Consider the following 18,778-nt stretch of genomic DNA (forward strand, 5'->3'; position numbering starts at 1 on the left):
TTGACACGGGTTTTAAATGTACATAACGCCATGTTGAATGCCAGAAAAAGTATAGATCAAATCTTGGTGGTGTGTGCGATGATTACAGTCAAAGTTGATAATGCATGCGCATGCTCCTGAATAAGAGGACATTTCATTCGTTATATTTCTTTTCATGCGATACTTTTTTTTTTTTTCGCAATCTTGAGTCATATGCAAAAAAATATCAAAAAAGAGATTGGATAACAGAGAAAAAGAAACAAGATTCAAAAGGGAAAAAGGTTTACGCAAGTCGCATAATCCATCCCTCTCCGCGCCGCCTATTCATATCATCCACGCCACCCCAAATCACAATTCCAGTCTCTTCCAAATCGAACATCGGGGCGCTGGCCAGCCAGCCCCGACCCCTTGGCACTTCCAAGACCTCGTCGTCATAGGGGCCCATGGTTACCTTTGTCCATTTGCCTTCGCCAGTCTTACGGCCCACGGCTGAGAACATGGCCGCCGTGAAGCTTGCGGCAGTCATGCCCACCGGCGGAACCTGGAACACCCACACGTCGTTGTGGGATTTGCCGACGCCGTTGTAGCCCTCTGAGCTCGGGATGGCTTCACCCATGGTCAGGACGAGGTACTCGGTGCCGCCGCCAAAGGTGATGGCTTCAAGAGAAGACGCGCTTCGCGGTGCGGGCCAAACCTGGACGTTCTCGGAAGGAATCTCATGCGAAGAAGCCTCGGGCATGGCCTCCACGATAGACTGCCAGCTACCACGGGCTCGGACAGCCACCTCGCCCCGAGTAACACGGTCATCGAACATTTCGATCTCGAGGTTTAAGAAATCGAGCTGGCCTCCAATCTCATTCTGTCCGTCGTATCCACCAAAACGGAAGATTCGACTCTTGCTGATGCAGATGGAAGTGCCGCTACGGGCAGGTCCTGGCGCTGCAGGCAGCTCAGTCCACATGCGCGAGTGGACGTCGAAAGCCCACAGGTCACTAGTGCGGTCGCCGTTGGTTAGAACACCGGCATGCACAAAGAAGGTGCCGTAACCGCTCGTCTCCTCGTCAATTGCATTCTCGGCAACGTTGCCGACAATGGGATCCTGGGGGATGCCCGTCTTGGAGGTATCACCAATCGCCCACTCCTGCCAGGTCCGAGGCTGGGTTGGCGGGGGAGGGGCAAAGTCGCGGGGCCGATCCGTCGCGGTAGCACTGTGATAGCTTCGCGGTGCTGGATGAGGCACGATGGATCCGCCCTTGACGGCCGGGACGGGGTCGAGATAGGTCCAGAGTCGAGTGCGGGTATCAAAGATCCAAACACGACCCCCTTCATCCAGAGGCCTCATATCTGGCCCACCACGGCCGCCGTACAAGAAGATGCGGGACCCAATGACGGCGGTTGCATGCCCAACTCGTGGTGACGGGACATCGCCCAACTTGTCAGCCCGTCCTTTGCCCTTATCCGCTGTTGTCGGCGTGGCTTCTCCTTGATCGCTCTCTTCAGTGGGATCATTGTTGTCGCTGTCACTCTCTTCCTCTTCGAGCTCATCGCCAAGGTCTTCAGCTTTGGCTTTGGCCCTGGACTTGGAAGGCTTGGCTGCTTCGTCTTTAATGCCCTTGTCCTGAATCGGTGCCGGCGCAGGGATCGTGTGGTCTGGCTTGGCCGGGATCTTGAAGTAGTCGGCGCCGGCGCTGCTAAAGGGAAGGCGAACGACAACAATGTCATTGTCAACGGGTTCGTGGGGGGTGATCTCGCCACCAAAGATGTAGGCGCAGCCCGAGATGATGTCAAGAGAGTGGGAGGAACGAGGAACCGGGGGCAAATCGATGCGCTCCCAGGTGCCTCTCAGGCCATCCTGCTGGGGTTGCCTCCGGAAAGCATCAAACGAAAACTGTGGCATGGCCGGCAGAGAAGGGAGAGCGGGCAAAGAGGGCATCGCCGGCATGGAGGGCATGGTGGGCATGTTGTTCTGCGCAGCTTGCCACACCTCCGTCGAACGGCGCTTGATGGTGCCGCCGATGTTGTCCATGGTGTCGATGGATGGATGGCTTCCCAGAGCTGGCCGGCAAGATGAAGATGCAGTGGTGATGACGAGGGAGAGATGCGAGGATCAGGGCAATGGGAAAAGACCAGCTCCGGCGGGAAGAGGAGAATTGGAAGGAATTAGTGAGATGCAAGATGGTTGGCTGCTGACTTTGACTTGCTGTGGATGGGAGAACGATTGAGCGTCGGGTGGATGACGTACGAGGAGCTATTTCAGTACTACCTGGTAACGGGTGCTGGAGGTGCTCCCAAGTCCCCTGTAAGAAGAACAGCTGGAGGAATCTCGGAGGCCCTACGGAGCAAGCAGAGGACACTACAGTACACCAAAGCCAAGGGAGCCCCGATTTGTGCAGCTCATCCGTGCCGACCGTGGCCGAGTCTCGATCGTAAGTGGGCTGGGCTGTGATTCTTCCATCCAGAGGGCGAGAGTGGGGACCGTATTCAGGACATGTAAGCATGGATGAGAGAGAGGCGGAGCAGCTGGACGGACTTGGGGTCTCTTCCTGTTCTTTGTGCTAGAGTTTAGTACTATGTAGGTAGTGTAGCTAGCAGGATTAGCACCAATGCATCCATCCATCCTGTATGTAAGTCAGCAGCTTCCAATGCATTGCAAATGGATGTCCTTATGTGGCTGCTGCTACTATTGTATGCCAGACAGGTGTGGACGTGAGCTGACGGTAAGTCGTTAGCGGGGCTTAGCGTGCCGTTTGACGCACTCAGGCATTGATGGACCGACTATTTACGGCCTGGAGTGTTCAATGGCTTGTCAAACACGTGTCAAAGCAATTTGATGGAATGGATGTGGGAAAATGCACTGGTAAGAGCAGCTATACACGTATACATGATATACATGGACACCTGATGTGAGACTGTAATAGAATGGAGCAAACGCCCATCGCCGAGCGCCCGATAATACTAATACCTACCAAAAGCTTGCCTGAGGTTATGAAGCGCGATCTGTGAAGTGGGAAGTGGGGGAACAGCTCCAGCTTCTAGCTGTCGAATGGAAGAAAAGAGGCCTCGCACTCTGCCTTGCCTTGATTTGGCTGCCCCTCTCTGGCCGACTTGCATTGGATCTCAAGAATCATCCGATACGACCACGGTGAGCTCCTAAAAGGGTTGCATGACAGGACTTGAGGACTTGAGGAGCTGCCTGGCTACAAGGATATCGTCTTCATCGAGATCCTTGCACGGGTTACGAGGCAAGCAAGATGCCTAGCGGTACGGAGAATACGGACAGAACCAGCATACAGCTCCAGTCAAGCTGCTGCGCCATCGAAAATTGATTAAATAGGACTGATGGATCATTTTCTGCCTGCAGAGCATTGCATTCCGACCTACCTAAACTGCGGTCGATGCCCCGTGGTATAGAAGACTACCTACTAGATTTCCGAAGACTGAGCCTGGTCCCTTTTGTGTACACTAATCTTCAGTAACCATGGAGGGAAAAGATTCATCCTATTGCTTCATTTCCTCTTACAACTTATTTACAGCATCACAACGCTCCCGACCGCAAAGGATACTCAAAGCGGTGGAATTGCCGCGTTGATCCCCCCTGCATATGTATGAAGCTGTTGTTGGTTGTGCAAAATTCATCCAGAAGGGCGTCTAAGCCACATGAGCCCTGGCCAGCGCTATGGACTGCGAACCTATCATCTGTGCTTCTCGGATGAAGATATTCAGATCAACCAACAACACAAGCTTGCTCTCTCCCAGTTTCCTGACGGCATTCAGACTATTTTTATGCCAGAGCCTCGTCCACTTGCCCCACGAGATCCTACATTTTATATCTATTCCCTGCGACGTCGCATTCATCTTGGCCATTCATCTATCGCCGACGTGCTCAGCCATGCTCGACAACCCTCTTTGGCAGCCTGCAGATCTCGAGTTGTCGTACGAGCGGCATCTTGGATGTTCATTTTCCCAATCAAGACTCCATGGCCTTCGGTAAACAACCTTCTTTGCCGCTTGATGCTTCTGGGTTCTGTTTGAGGCCTACCAACTTGCTGCATGGCCGGCGCTTAGATTCCGGGGCTCGCACCCCTGTCGCGGCCTGCCACCCTCTCGGAACGTTTCATCCATCAGGCTCTGACTGAACCCAGGATGGTGGTGGCTGCAGTGTCGCGCGTATGTTCGCCATATATAGATGCCCTGCGAGCCCACATGACTCCGTCAATGTAGACATCAGATATGCTACTCCTCGCGAACCATCTCCCGGTCTAGCTCTGTTAACATTAATTACTACCCATATTTCTGCCTTCTTTGATATACTTTCAAGATTCGTATCCATGGAGGAGATTTATGAAAAGCTTAGCGCGGTGAACTTATGGCAAGGCTTCGAAAACTCAGATGAGGGGTCTTTTGATGTCGTCGAGGCATGGCTTCTGCATTCGACTGGGGAAATCCGCGTCAACCGCAAGACCGTCCGCGCGAAAGAGCTAGATGACTGGCTCTCTGAGGAAACAGTGGGCGATGGAAGCACAAGGGAGTCTCTTGTTTTGCGTCTAGCCTTGATAAACTGCGATATCAAAATTAGACAGCTGAACCTCTCCAAAGATGTCATGAAAAGACTTCTCAATGCGTTCGGACTTCGACTGGCTTATAAGTACTCCCAGAGTTGCATCACCAACGTGGCTGCCATCCCACCACTATCTACACACCACCAGACCTATTCTTTCTGCTACATGCCTAAACTGGCAGCGGTCTGGGCGCATCGCCGTTTCGATGTCACGAACCAGATGGACCGCCCGTTTGTTACGCAGGGCCTCATATTCCTTGACAAGTCCAACTTAGCATACCTCTCCGAGGCTTTTCGCACTCCTTGGAGTCCCTCTCTCTATGAAAGCTCCATGTTTCCGGCCTTTCTACTTAGCCTCATCCTGAGCACGCAGATCCATCAACAGGAAGAAAAGATCAAGCTGAAAATCCGCGCGAGTGAGAAGTGCACGGCGTTTCAGACAACAAGCCAGGACTACGACAAGAACATGATGAGTCTATTCATTGACCTAGCTACCCAGGCGGAAGGGTGTGCTGTAAAGCTCGGCAGCTTAAGCAGGAAAAGCAAAATGGTGGAAAAAACTCTCAATTTTATCCTGAAGCACATGAATGTACCGGACCAGGGCAGCATCGGAACACCGATTTCATCCATCTCAACTGAAGCCTGCCAGCTGCTGCGAAATCATGTGCTCCTATTGCAGGATAGGTTGGAAATGCAGGTTGTGGACATAGAGTATACTCAGAAGCGTGTGCAGCTTCAAACTGGCATGGTAATTTTCCCTGACCAAAGGCAGAAATCGTCTTTACTGACATATTATAGCTCGCCGGCCTCATCTCTAGAGGCGACTTCAGAGCAACTCTCATTTTGGCAGAGTCTCAACATCGAGACTCCCTGTCCATGAAGACCCTAGCCATCGTCACCATGCTCTTCCTCCCCGGAAGCTTCATTTCCGCCTTGTTCTCAACGTCCATGTTCGACTGGGACAGCGTCGATCCCACTTCGAACAGCATTGGAGTGCGAACAATGCCTCAGTTTCGGTTGTACTGGGCTATTACTATTCCGCTTACGATTGTTACCTTCATACTCTTCTTCCTATGGCTGTGGATGACGAAGCTACGAGGGGATGCTCTGAGGAGAAAGGGAGATAGTATCAAGCAAAACTTTTTCGACAGACTGTCCGAGGAAGAAAAGGCAGAGGTGGATATATACCAACCGGGGAGATTGCGAAAGGATACGGAATTTACCAGGGCGTAGTGGAGGCGTGATGAGTCTGACTATGTGTGCTCCTGCAGGCAGCGGTTTGGTCCCCCCCCTTTATTGTCTGCTTATGAGAGGGTGTTTTCCTTTTTATTTCAGAGTGATTCCCATTTTCTATTTACAGCAACTATAGCGTCCTATATAGTAGCATTGATGAATGAATGCAGGTGATTAAAATCTCTCCATGTCTTGTCATCGTCGGAATTGATCGGCACGTGGTGAAATTGTCTACATTGTATGCGATTTACTTGCAAGAGGGAATTGCTAGGTGGAAACGAATGCCATACTGGTTGAATGAATAAAAATAAATTTCCACTTAATTGATTTCTCATTGTATCTATATGGAGAAAAGTGCGCATTTCATATCATGACATGGATTTTCTATGAGTAGAAGCCGTCCATTCCATTGGCATCAAAGTTCCAATTCTAGACGCAAGTCAGAGCTACCCTGCTATAGGCAGTTAAGTCGCGAGCTCAAGCACCAGACAAGAGCTTCCCCCACCAACGCTTAACCTCTGCTTTGCATCACTCCAAATGCTCCCTCGATTCAAGCACCAATTTGCCGCGGGGCAATTGCACTTCTCTTCTTGAACTACAGGCTGCTGGCAGAAAGCGGCAGGGTTCTTCTGTGCAGATCTCCAAACTCTGCTAATTATGTCGATTTCTATCGCTCCATAGAGCATCATTCTCTCGACCTGTGTCGGGCTCCATGGCTGCTTATGCTTCCACGGGCGGCATTGTGCCCGCGCAGCTGGGCTTCCTGGCCTTGTTCAACCCCTCTCTAGGCCAGACGGACGAGACGATCGACGACCAGATCGTCTACTATGCCTCCGTTTCGACACAATCTTCCAGCCGCAAGCGGAGGCGCGCGCGCACGAGACCGACAGATGGGCTCTCCCAAGAGGAACGCCACGAGCGACTGCGACAGATAGGTCTTGCGCAGGGAATGGTCAGCTTCGGCCGCGATTTCTCGGACGGAGCCCCGGTAGACGCCATCGACACAGAAAAATCGAGGGTGATTGCGCATGAGCTGGAGCCGGGATGGTGGATACTTGCTGTGAGCCCTGAATAGTCGGCTCCAGAACGGTGGTCAAGATGAAATGCTGACCCAGCTGCTGATAGAGTATCGACTTGAATAAAGTGCCTCTACCACCGCGGCTACCTACTAAGACGGGGGAGCAACAGGAAGAGAGATACGAGTACTCGAGCCGGGAGATGAAGCCTGCTACACTGCTGATGACGGATCTTCTGCGAGCACACAGCATCTTTCTCTTGCATCATGGATCCTCGCTGAGCGCCTTGTTTGTTCGATACCGCCGAGTGAAATTCATTGCACTGCTGAGTCGGTACTGGGATCTATTCCTCTCCACCTGGAATGTCATGCTGCACGGAAATCCAGCAAGAGACATGTTTGGCGGAATCAACTTGGCCGCGTCCGGAGAGCTCGGCGTGGGTGTTGGTGAAGAAGATCGAGGAAGCGGGGAAAGAGAGGTGCTTGAGGGCTTGGTGAGCAGGGTGGAGGGGCTCGTTGATCTTGTCGTCTCGAGATTTGGGCCTGATGACCCCGAGACAGAATCTAGCAAGTCGGATAAGATCGAGCTAGAGCCATGGTTGGGAAGTGGTAAAGAACCTAGTGCCGAAGACGGCGCCATATTCCTCGGTACGGGGACGCTATCACGAAAATCCCTACGAGACGTAACACATTGGATGGAAGATCTTTATACCTGGGGCGAACACGCTTATGGTCTCATTGACAGCCCAACCTCTACGCGACGCGCCAGAGGCAAGAAGTCGACATCAAAGGTGCCGATTCTGAACGACGGTCAGCCCCCAAAGACAGATGCAGCACCCAAAGCAGCGGAGCCTACAACAGAAGCTGGCGAACCTCCGAGCGATGCCCAGGATACTCAGTCAAAGGCACCGGAAGCTGGATCGAGCCTGGCAAGTCCTGAGCTTGAGGCCGGAAGGCTCGACAAGATGGTTAGCTACTTGACACTAGGATACGGTTCATATTGGTCGTTTCCTGGCGGCGGTGGTAACTCGTCAGAGTCAGCCAACCAACAACCTGCAGCTGATGGCAAATCGAACGCGGAACCGCATCTCCAATCGCCAAAGCTGCCGTCTCCCTTGGAGTCTTCGGGCCACTACCTGATTGGCCTCAAAGGCGACATCGAAGATGACTCGGCAGCTGTGAACGACGTGGAAGGGGCCCTCGGCTCAGATGACGCTGAGGACGGTGACGACAACAACTCTCGCACCGTCCTTCGCACTCTCCACGTCGAGCTGGAAGGCTCTTCTGCAGAGAACCGGCCAGAGGGCACCGTCATTCGGGACTTCGAGCACGAAGCCAATCCGTTGACTCAATCCCAGGCGGTGGGCGGGATGCTCGCAGGCTTCGACTCGCACGACGTCAACATGGCGGAGAAGCTCCGCGTCGTCGTCTACGTCAACAAGCCCTTCATCTTCACGTTCCTCTTCCGCCTCCGCACCGACTCCCTCGCATGGGACACGCTTTACCGCTCGCTGCACCACCAGCTGGCGCCGCTGAGGAAGCCTCTCTTGGCATCAACCAGGTACCGTCCCGAGCGCCCAGACGCCGGGCCCGTGTCCTCCCACATCCAAGACCTCGTATGGGATCCGCCAGCCCTCACCGTCCACTCGTCGATCCCAAACATTCCCGACTTCTTCCCCGATGCGGCGGCCTCTTCGGCCTCCTCTCCATCTTCATCATCATCGTGGTCTCGCGCGGATGCCGTAAGCACTCACCTCCATCTCCTCAACATCTACGCCGCGACGCGGTCCCGTATCGCCGACCTCGAGCGCACGCAAAAGACAAATCGCGGATGGTGGATCGTCTGGACTCGGGTCCTCCAGCGCACCGCCGCTACTACCCCTTCCACGACCACCACTGCCACGGCACAGCCGCTATCCACCATCCATGAGTCCGCATCGTCATCATCCCTGACCTCGCACACAAGCCACGAAGCATCCACCCAGGACAAGACCGCCCCTTCCTCTCGTCGCTCCTCCACGTCCGCATCCTCCCATTCACCTCCGCCAGCCGTCGACAAGGAAATCTTCCTCATCCGCCGCGCGAGCGATCACATCGGCTTCCGCAGGGCCGCGGACGACGGAGCTTCCGGGGGCGGAGAAGGTCTGGGACGGTTGGCGCAGGGAATTGGCGTCGATACGAGGAGATATGTCGAAGAGCTGTTGACCTTGCTGTAAGTGAAGAATAAGGCGCTTTGTGGTTAGAGGCGGATGCAAGGGTCGGGGGTGTTGCTTGGCGCGGGTATGTGATAATTATACAATACGAGTATAGCTGATGCGATCCGCCTATCACTATTTCAAAATTAGGCCATGGCAGGCCACTTGTACGGAGTACCCAGCAATTCAATGGATGAGTTCATGACCAACCTTGTAATTTTTATCACCCCAGAGTACCTATCTAATAATAGGTACACACACATTGGAAACACCGTCACATTCACAGATACTACCTCAAAGTAAGCCAATTAAGACAGTAGTCACTACAACATTCACAACACCAAAGATCAAAAAGCATTCCAAGTGATAGCATCTCAAATAATGGCATCTAAAAGGGGTATGTCATTCCACGTTGTCTCCAATATGAGAGGACATGTCTATAAAGTTGTGTCTATATGTACATAGAAAAGAGGTTATCCCGTTGATTTTGCCCAAAAAATGTGTGTGTCTTTTTTTCCATCCCGGGATATAAAAGAATAATACTGAGTAAAAAATAAACACATCATTTTTCCTATCCATATCGCATTCCCATCCGCGCCAGGGATGATAAGAATCCAAACAAGTTAAATCAACGAATGAAGGGTATACGTGAAAAAAGTTGACTTTGACATCTTAAAAAAGTCATATAGAAAATGTGCACTGCACATTGACAGGTCTTTGTGTCCCTATGCGTCAGATACTCTTCACTACCAAGTACCTAGGTAATAGGCATGATGAAGAAGCACCCACGGCAGCTTCCTCTTGGACAGCTTAGTTGAAAGACCAGGTGACGGGCTCACGACCGCCGTCGAGGCTGCCAAAGAGCTCGAGGAAGACCTTCTCGCTGACGTCAATGTCGTGGGGCGCGCAGCCCATGCACTTGTCCTTGACGACGGCAGTGGTGGTCTTGCCGCCACCGTGGATGGTGATGGTCTTGCCGCACATGGGGTTGCCGTTGGAGACGGAGCCCATGAGGCCGACGGCGATGGCGACAATGCTGGCGCTCTGGTCCTGGCCGCTGTCGTCCTCACCGCAAGAGCCGAGGCCGATGGTGTAGTAGGTAATGTCACCGGAGTACTCGTCGCTGCTGGCGCTGCTGCTGCCGACGCTGTTGTCGGGGGCAGAAGCGGGAGCCTGGCTGGGAGAAGGCGAAGGAGAAGGAGAAGGCGAGGGCGAGGGGGAAGGAGTGGGAGTCTCAACCGGAGGGGGAGGGGGAGGAGGAGGAGCCGCAGAAGAAGTGGTGTGCTGGACCGGAGGAGGAACCACGACAACCGGAGCCTCAGAAGTAGTGGTCTGAGGAGGAGGAGGAGGAGGCGGGGTGAAGACCGAGGTGCTGGAAGAGGCAGCAGCGGTGGTTGGCGGAGGAGGAGGAGGAGCCTGGCTGGTGGTCGAGGTGGGCTGCTCAGTGGTAGAGGAGCTGGTGGGCTCGAAGAACTCGCCAGCAGAGGCCGAGGCGGTGGTGGTGGCGTCAGGGGCAACGCTGGCAGTGGTGCCGTCGTGAAGCCAGACGGTGGTGGAGGAGTCGATCAGCTCGGTCACGTAGTCGGTCTCGGTCTGCCACACGGTCTCGGTGACGACGACATCACGGGCAGCGTGGTGGTGAGCGTGGTGGCCGTGGTGAGGCTTGGCGGCAGCAGCTGCGACGAGCAGGGCAGAGGCGAAAGCGTACTTCATTTTTGCAAGAGTTTGTTGAAGGAGCGGTTTGTTGTCAGGTGGATGTTCTGTTCAACAGGAACGTGATAGCAGAGTGCCGTAGAGGCAAAGGGTTGCAAAGATTCAAGGAATGTGGGTTGCAAGAGGGAAAAGAGTCCTGCTCTGAGAGTGGGAATAGATGGACTTTGAATGAGTCGGATTTGCTTTGAAAGGAAGAGACGAAACAAGAGCGACCGGGGGGGGGAGAGGCGCCGATTTATGAATGGGATTGCAGCTTACATGGCTCCAGGATTAATACGGAGCGCTAGAACAAGCTGTTGCCGGGGTTGTGCGCGAGTGGGCCGGACGTCGGGCTTTGACTCCCTGCTGTGGCCATTGTGGTTCCTTTTTTTTTTGGTTTCCACTTGGAGTTTTCTTTTTTTTTTCCCCCGATTACTGTGCTGCTAACCTGAAATCCTAGCGCCGCCTAACGCAGCCAGTGTCGATGCACAATGGCCGAGACTGGGTGGCAGTGAGGGTGAGAGTCAAAGTCAGCGAGTGAGGGTGAGGGTGAGGGCGAGGGTGAGAAGGTGATGAGACTTGCAGCTCAAGTGACAACGGCGCATGTCTGCTTGGTACCAACAGCGTGCACTGTCAACGGATCACAGCCGCGCCGAGCTAGGCGGTAGCGGCCAGGCGGCGCTGCCACGTCGCTGCTGGGCGCTGCCATTGGCCGCCAGGGGCCCGTAGCGCTGTATTACAGGGGCTAATAGCCTTCGCGGGCTCTGCAGGGGCCGCCATCCGGACCCGTCGCAGCGTCGCAGTGCCAGCCAGGTACCCGGGCAGCCAGCCAATGGGCGGTCGCCGGTGCCTGAGGCGCCGTGGGCCCTTCGGAGCAAGATGCAGCAAGATTGGCAGGACTTGGGCATGAAAACTCTGCGGGTCGCCAGTGGGCCTCGTTCGAATGGATCAAGTGCTTTGTTCACCACATCAAACAAACTCACTTGCCATCGCGGTGGGGACACGCGTGAGAGAAAAACGCCTTGCCACGCAGGTTTTTTTGTTAGTTCTTTCAGTCCAGTCTTTGTCTCCTCTTTCTTTGTGGGTGAACGGCTTACGTGTTGCATGTGCATGTGCTACCGTCTTTCATGACTTGTGCAAACCGACTCCCTTTCAACTGGATTGAATCCTCCCCCCCACCCCCCTTGCTCACAAACGGCATCCCGACAGTGAGGGAATTGAAATCTTTCCTCGTCTGCAGACCCGCTTCTGCCTCTCTCTCTCCATCCACTTGGATCTTGACATTGACATTTTACCGTCCGGCTATCGAGATACTTTCCATGGGGACATGGACTAACTTCGACAACGGGACGCGTGGTGCGGCTTTTTCTCGTCCTCTCGGCTGCAAAGAATGAATCCATCTACGCATGTGGCTCCCCGTCACAAAAGACACCATCTTGCGCCATCCTTATAAATGGAGTGCGCCTCCACGTGCATTGTCACTGCATTCCAGCCCAGCACACAGAGGAACAAAGTCCACGCTCGGAGATGAGGCGAGTCAGAGGTGATCGGCCCCTCTTTTCATTCCCAATACTGTGCCGGTGTGGATGGCGGTTTAATAGGGTCAATATGCGGTAGGGGCAAGCGCACAGTATGATGTTGATTGGGGGCGTCGACGGGCCATGTGTTTTCCCGCCTTCGTTGTGCTTCCGACCACGCCGACCAAGGCACACTCGTCCAGTCTAAAATTTTGTGGCGGTTGACTCCTTTGCGCGTCGTGGCCTGCCGTCTAACTTCGTCCATGTATCCACCGCCTGTCTACCAACCGGATGTCCCTATCCAGGGCAATTGTGGGCAAATAATGGAACCGCTGCTGCCTCGGGGCTTTCGCTGAAAACTCGAAATTGGTTCCGGAAAGGGACGACTATTGCCGTTTTGCAGACCCCGAAGGGCGAAAAAGAAGGGAAAACAAGGGCCAAGGGAAGAAGCAATGCAATCGCCACAGCATCAAGAAAATTTCTCAGCTCGACGCCCACGTCTCGCGTATGCTAGCGCTTTGCCTCTTTCCCACTGCTCGGCTCGCCATCCCCAGCATGTCTGAGCTGGCAAGATGAACCTGGGCGAGATCGAGCCTGCGCCAATCGTTAATTTCGCTCAGCAGCTGTAACCGTTCCACGGCATCAATCTCCCCCGCACCCTTGCTTTGCACAGCAATATGCCATTCCTGGCTCGCTTGACAGTGTTTGGTGGAAGTGCATGCAGGCTCCCTCCCGGCTCTGTTGCTTTGCTGGACCGTGTTGGTGCAACCACCGGCAGGTTTCGTCTTCTCAGCGCCCTGCAGCAATGCGGAATTGAGAGAGAAGAAGAAAAAAGAGGAGTCAGGTCCAATCACGAGGAAAACGGCCATCGGTTGTCGTGTGTCATCAACTTTGGATTTGTATTGGGTCAGCATGGTTGGCTGCTGTGCCGCTCTTCTTGCTCGAGGTGGTGCCACCTGTCGCCCGCTTTCTAAAAGTAAAAAGGAAGAGTGACTCTCGCTGAAACACTGGCCTGTCCTCGTCGAAAATCTCCTCGACCACAAACGCCTTCTTGGCGGCCTTGACAAACTGCATGTCCGCTCGTCTCCTCTTCTTGAAGCAAAAATACACCACGGCGTTTTCGTTGAGCTCAAACAGGTCCTTGAGCGTCTGCATCAGCAGCGGAAAGGCCGGCTCAAAGTAGACGCACTCTGCCGCCAATATCACGTCCGGTTTGCACGCCACGACGGCATCCGATAATGGCTCGCCCCTGGAAATTTGCACGCATTGTGTTTTGATCAGCCAAACTTGGTCTACAAGATCGAGAACACGCCACGCAGAAGTATTGGCAAGCAACGTAGCACCGCCAAGAACAAGTCCCCGTGCAGGCAGCGGTGCTTGGTGGGTACTCCGGAACACACCGGTGGGAATTACATGTGAGATGTGCAGCAAAAGTCACAACGTACCAGTCCAATATTGAGGCCGTAGCCTTACCATCGAGCTTGTTCAGCTGAATATTATGCTTCATCAGCTCCAGCATCACATCCTGGTCGGTTAAGATGAGTGGCGCCTGGAGGTCGCAGCCAGCCGCCACAGCTAATCCGACCAGCCCTCCGCCGGCGCCCAATTCCAGTCTGCACGAGAAGAAACTGAGTCAGCATCCATTCGTTCCGTGTTTGCTGCCTGCATTCATCCTGGCTGGAGGAAGAAAAAAAAGTTGCTGCATGAGGGGCGTAGCCCAGCGAAATGCACAGAACTGGAGAGAATATCAAGGAGCGAAAATTTCTCACATTCGCGCAGTCTCTAGTTTGCTTCTGTGATAGCGCAGCATGTGCTTCCCCAGCACCATGCCTGCAGGCCACGTCTGGCCTCCGCAGCCTGTTCGCACGTCCTCGTGGAGCTTGATCGACTGTGGCAGCAGTCCGTCGAAGTCGATGCTTGCGTCGCCCGCTGTTTTGTAGGTGGGCAGCGACACCATGTCCTCGGTGATGCCCGCAACGGGGTCCAGGTCTGGCGATGAACTGCGGCTGTCCATGTCTGTCTGTATATCTGCGAAAGCCCTGCCGGTCGTAGAGGATTCGACGGAGAAGAAAAGAGGTCTGACGGGATGAAGTTGAAAGTGAAGTGTCGTCAATATTGTAATCGTATTTCCCCCGCAGCGGCCTGTCCCTCTTTTTTTTTTGATAGATAGTGCTTGCCTTATCATGTTTTTCCTGGTCACGACGCTGATTCCGAAGGCCAGACCCTCAATTGTTCCGGGTCGCCTGTCAACGTCTCTCACCTGCCACAATCGGCCATGGCGACTCGAGATGAATCGTGAACTGATGTCGCCCCTGCTGTCGGGCTACAAGGATATTGATTGACGCCTCGATCGTTCATCAACAGCGCCGTTACATTGCCCGAAGCTTATTTGCACATACACACTGACTGTGGGGCCAGCGCTTCGACGACAACTGAGCTCACCAAAGCTGCCTCTGAAGCCCTCGTGTAGAACCAGAGACATGGCCTTATCATCAAGGGAGGATTCGCGCTGCGTGTCTCTTTTTTTCTCTTAAAGTGCCGGCCAACCCTCCCCCGCCTCTTGTCTCTCCTCTCCCCCCATTCTCAAAGTCCAAATAGTTCGAGTCGCCATTCTTCCGAGTGGCATCCCATGTCTCACTGCCTGCGCGGGGCATCTCGGGCTCAGGAATGCCACAGCCTCTTTAACCAGCTCTCTGGCGATGTCGAGCCTGCTGAAGCCCTCCCATTTTCTGAAACATTTCGCCTCTCGTCGTAATGGGCCGGCCGGTACGCTGTCATGATTCCCTCGGCATTTATTGGCATCTTCTGGTGCATGATGGACTTCGAGGACTAAATGGTGGAATGAAGGGGCTGCGTCTTGGTTTATACCCAGCCATCCACCTGACGGGACTCAATATGGCACTTTATGCTGTCTCTTCCTTTGTAGTTTGCAGATTTGCTCCTTTTCCCCTTTCTCATCTATTCCATCTTTGCCTCCTCCAAAACGTATTCTCTCAGTTGAAGCTCTTGGTGTCTACCGCATGGCTCTTTTGTGTGTTTCTGCTATTGAAGCTATCTAGCGCTGCATAGCGCAACACATTGATACAATGGCTTCACTCCTCGCGGCTCTTTCAGCCTTGGGCTTGATAGAGGCCGTGTGGGCTGAGCCTACAGTCTCGTTTCCATTCAATGCGCAACTGCCACCAGTCGCCAGGCCAAATGAGCCCTTCTCATATTCGCTCTCTCCGAACACATTTCGATCCGGCACCAATATGACGTACTCTCTAGGGGAGCATCCCAAGTGGTTATCAATCGAGAGCGAGAACCTACGTCTTTACGGGACACCAAAGGACGAGGATATCCCTCCAGGCGAGGTTGTAGGCCAACAGTTTGATCTCATTGCGACAGACGATGATGGTTCGGCTTTCATGAATGCTACTCTTGTCATCTCACGCAGCCCACCGCCGTCTATACAAATCCCGCTCTCGCAGCAGATGGATCATTTCGGGCAATTCTCAGCTCCGTCTTCCATATTATCCTATCCATCGACCGAATTCCACTATACCTTTGACCCGAATACATTTGGCACAGGGAAGAATCTCAACTACTACGCCTCAACCAACGATAACACTCCCTTACCAGCATGGATCAGATTCGACGACAAAACAATGACCTTTTCTGGCAGGACTCCAGCCTTTGAAACGTTGGTCCAGCCTCCACAGACATTCGACTTTAATCTTGTTGCGTCTGACATCGTCGGCTTCTCGGGGACGTGTCTTTCCTTCGCCATCGTAGTGGGAAGCCACAAGCTCTCTGCAGATCATCCAGTTGTTCTTCTGAATGCTACAAGAGGGTCCAAGGCGAGCTACAATGGTTTAGCAAAGGGCATCCAGTTGGACAGCGAGGCCATCCGGTCAGGTTCTCTCAACGTGTCAGTCGAGAACATGCCATCCTGGCTAACTCTTGACCATGCAACGCTGCTTCTGGAGGGAACTCCGGGAGGCGATGACCATTCTACGAATTTCACAGTCGTCATTCATGACTCTTTTGCCGACACGCTCAACGTTTTTGTCGAGGTCGATGTGGCCTCGGGAGTATTCCAGTCAAACCTCGAGGGCGTCAAAGTACAACCGGGGAGTGACTTCAGCCTAGACCTGTCTTCGCATTTCCGCGATCCAGATGATATCGAGCTCAAAGTTGATATCGATCCACAGGAGGGTTGGCTACAAGTCCAAGGGCTCAAGATGTCGGGCCATGTCCCCAAGACGATGACGGGCAAGTTCAACTTGTCCATCAAGGCGGTTTCAAAAAGCACCGGCCTTACAGAGACACAAGTCGTTCATGCCGATCTTCTCTCACCCTCAGAGGCGACGAACACGGCATCGTCCTCCAGGCCTACAACGCCGGCTGGTGCGGCCTCCAAGGACTCCCACCGCCACCACATAGGCACAACAGATGTCCTCCTTGCCATTATTCTGCCAGTTCTTGTTATTATTTTCGCCATCATGCTGCTTGTATGCCTCATGCGAAGGCGGAAGCACCGTGGCACTTATCTATCGGCAAGAAAACATCGGCCCAAGATATCGGACCCAATACTCTTTACTGTGCGCAATAACGACTCAGATCTTGAAACAATCTACCATGCAGAGGACACTGTTCGCTCTAAAATGTCTAATAGCCCTCAGCTGCATCCCAAAGGCGACGGATACCGCGTTGGGGGGAGGATTCGTCCCCTAAGGTCCGGTACACGACTATTTAAGAAAGACGACGGTATCTTTGCAAGAGTTGCTTCACGAGTGTCATTAAGGTCATTAGCATCAGGCAAATTGGGCGGTGGATCGGCTATGCGTGGTCCACCATATCCGATGGCCTCGGGGGCTCGGTCTGCCACAGGCGGGAGCGTTAGCCTTCTGGGAGATGATGAAGATCACGGCTCCTGGTTCACTGTGGAGAGGGCAACGGTTGGTGAAAGAAGCCACAAGTCGTCAGACAGCAGGCAGTCTGACACGACTCTACCTGAAGTCGCTCAGCCATACTTGCCCACATCTGGCTTTCTTTCAGAGGCGGGGGAGAGTGCATTCAGGAGCGGATTGGATCTGACTCTGCCTTCGTTCGATGACTTGGCCAACATCCAACCCATGCCCATGGCGGCAAAACAAACGTCGGGCCAGCGAGCCATCTCTCCGGCCTTTTCGGCCACGACATCGAGCTCTGCCGCATTGCCGACAGATCTCGCTCTTATTCAAGAGCCATTCGACCCCAGCCTAGTCAGTCGAGCAAAAGCGACTGCCAGGAAGCCCGTGTCTAATACAAAGGAAGCGAGTGAAGCAGCAGAAAGCGCCTCAGAGATAAAGCAGCCAAACCAAGCGCGACTTCCAAGCCAACAATGGCTCAGCCGCCGCGGCTCCTCCTGGAAAGAAGGAGACTCTGTCAACGGGGCTAAGAGCTTCCGCACCGAGCCGTCATTCGGGTCCCAAGAGAACTGGCGCGTCATCGGACGACGGGACCCAAGCGTGGCATATCTGGAGCTCGTAGACGAGACACCCTTTCTCCCGTCTCGAACGAATTCGAAGAACAACCTGGGGCAGCCGGAAGAGAGGCACAGTCTCGAGCTCATGTCCCCGAGCAAATGGGGCGAAGACGAGCGGAAGAGCACAATACGGCCGATGCGGTCGACGAGTGTGCTGAGCGATGAAAGCTCATCTGTGTTTGGGGAGCGGGAAGCGCTGGCAAAGGCAAAGGCGACGGCTTGGAGGAGAGATGATTCAGCGGCCAAGGTATCGGAAAGGAGCTTCGTGGCGTTTATATAAAGAAAGAGAGAATGAGCTTTTTTTGGTTGGGTTTGTGCTTATTTTCTCTCTCCTTATACTGTCATTAAGAGCAATGTTGGATACCATATGGAGGTTGTTAATCTTTTTTTCCCCCCCCCCCTTTCTTTGCTTGAGAAAATTAGATGTAGTTCGCCTGATGAATTACGTACCTACTATATTACCTTTGTATCACATGAGATTTTTGAAATGATGACTGGGCTGCGTGTGAACCTTGAAGTCTATTGCACTTGATTGATGTCATTGATGGTTCAAGCTTGTTTTTGTTGCTGTGACTGTGGCTGGATGTTGTTGGATAAGGTACCCGCGTATTCAACGCTCCCAACATTGATATCCAGCATCCCGTGTCGTAAATAATACCGAATACTAGAACGAATTTCATCATAGTAGTGGATTTGATGTTTTCGATCGAAAGGAATAGCTATTATAGCAGATATTAGAGAAATACAGAGGCAGTCAAGTGCCGAGTACTTGCCATTGCAATTGCAGCCGCGCGGTAACCAGGGCATTGAGTACTAATCAATCGCTTGGCGCATGGAGGGGCTGCCCACGGGATCGCGGGGCTGTCAATCCAAAGCTGCAAATCTCATCATCAAACACGGCAAGGCAGTCCAGTCAATGCTCGTGCTCTAGGCCCTCTGGATTTCTCCGCTGCCCCAGGTCTGCCCGAGCTAGACTAAACATAAAATAGAAAAAGCTCCGCATCACTAAAGAAAGCACAGGCATCTTGAGATTGGAGATACCTGTTTGGTCCAGGCAAGTGGCTTGAAAGGTGCTGCTAG

The 18,778-nt window shown here is 53.4% G+C and overlaps 6 protein-coding genes across 6 annotated transcripts; 3 read left to right on the forward strand and 3 right to left on the reverse strand.

Moving 5' to 3' along the window:
• Positions 1-262: 262 nt before the first annotated feature.
• Positions 263-2,005, reverse strand: Triagg1_7076 (uncharacterized protein; the record flags this gene model as incomplete). Its single annotated transcript, XM_062901771.1, has 1 exon — positions 263-2,005. The coding sequence occupies one exon, from the start codon at positions 2,003-2,005 to the stop codon at positions 263-265; it is 1,743 nt and encodes a 580-aa protein (XP_062753898.1).
• Positions 2,006-4,307: 2,302 nt separating this feature from the next.
• Triagg1_7077 (uncharacterized protein) lies at positions 4,308-5,770 on the forward strand (the record flags this gene model as incomplete). Its single annotated transcript, XM_062901772.1, has 2 exons — positions 4,308-5,285; positions 5,336-5,770. The coding sequence occupies 2 exons, from the start codon at positions 4,308-4,310 to the stop codon at positions 5,768-5,770; spliced, it is 1,413 nt and encodes a 470-aa protein (XP_062753899.1).
• A 712-nt stretch (positions 5,771-6,482) lies between these two features.
• Triagg1_7078 (uncharacterized protein) lies at positions 6,483-9,001 on the forward strand (the record flags this gene model as incomplete). Its single annotated transcript, XM_062901774.1, has 2 exons — positions 6,483-6,830; positions 6,896-9,001. 2 exons carry the CDS (start codon positions 6,483-6,485, stop codon positions 8,999-9,001), a joined length of 2,454 nt encoding a protein of 817 aa, XP_062753900.1.
• A 789-nt stretch (positions 9,002-9,790) lies between these two features.
• Triagg1_7079 (uncharacterized protein) lies at positions 9,791-10,693 on the reverse strand (the record flags this gene model as incomplete). The annotated part of the gene is made up of 1 exon (XM_062901775.1): positions 9,791-10,693. One exon carries the CDS (start codon positions 10,691-10,693, stop codon positions 9,791-9,793), a length of 903 nt encoding a protein of 300 aa, XP_062753901.1.
• Positions 10,694-12,671: 1,978 nt separating this feature from the next.
• On the reverse strand, positions 12,672-14,203 carry Triagg1_7080 (uncharacterized protein; the record flags this gene model as incomplete). The annotated part of the gene is made up of 4 exons (XM_062901776.1): positions 12,672-13,078; positions 13,146-13,438; positions 13,635-13,802; positions 13,959-14,203. The coding sequence occupies 4 exons, from the start codon at positions 14,201-14,203 to the stop codon at positions 12,672-12,674; spliced, it is 1,113 nt and encodes a 370-aa protein (XP_062753902.1).
• A 1,072-nt stretch (positions 14,204-15,275) lies between these two features.
• On the forward strand, positions 15,276-17,978 carry Triagg1_7081 (uncharacterized protein; the record flags this gene model as incomplete). The annotated part of the gene is made up of 1 exon (XM_062901777.1): positions 15,276-17,978. The coding sequence occupies one exon, from the start codon at positions 15,276-15,278 to the stop codon at positions 17,976-17,978; it is 2,703 nt and encodes a 900-aa protein (XP_062753903.1).
• Between the last annotated feature and the right edge of the window lie 800 nt (positions 17,979-18,778).

The sequence above is a fragment of the Trichoderma aggressivum genome (genome assembly GCF_033847375.1).
Source record: "Trichoderma aggressivum f. europaeum strain CBS 100526 chromosome Unknown scaffold_030, whole genome shotgun sequence".
Classification (NCBI taxonomy): Eukaryota; Fungi; Ascomycota; class Sordariomycetes; order Hypocreales; family Hypocreaceae; genus Trichoderma; species Trichoderma aggressivum.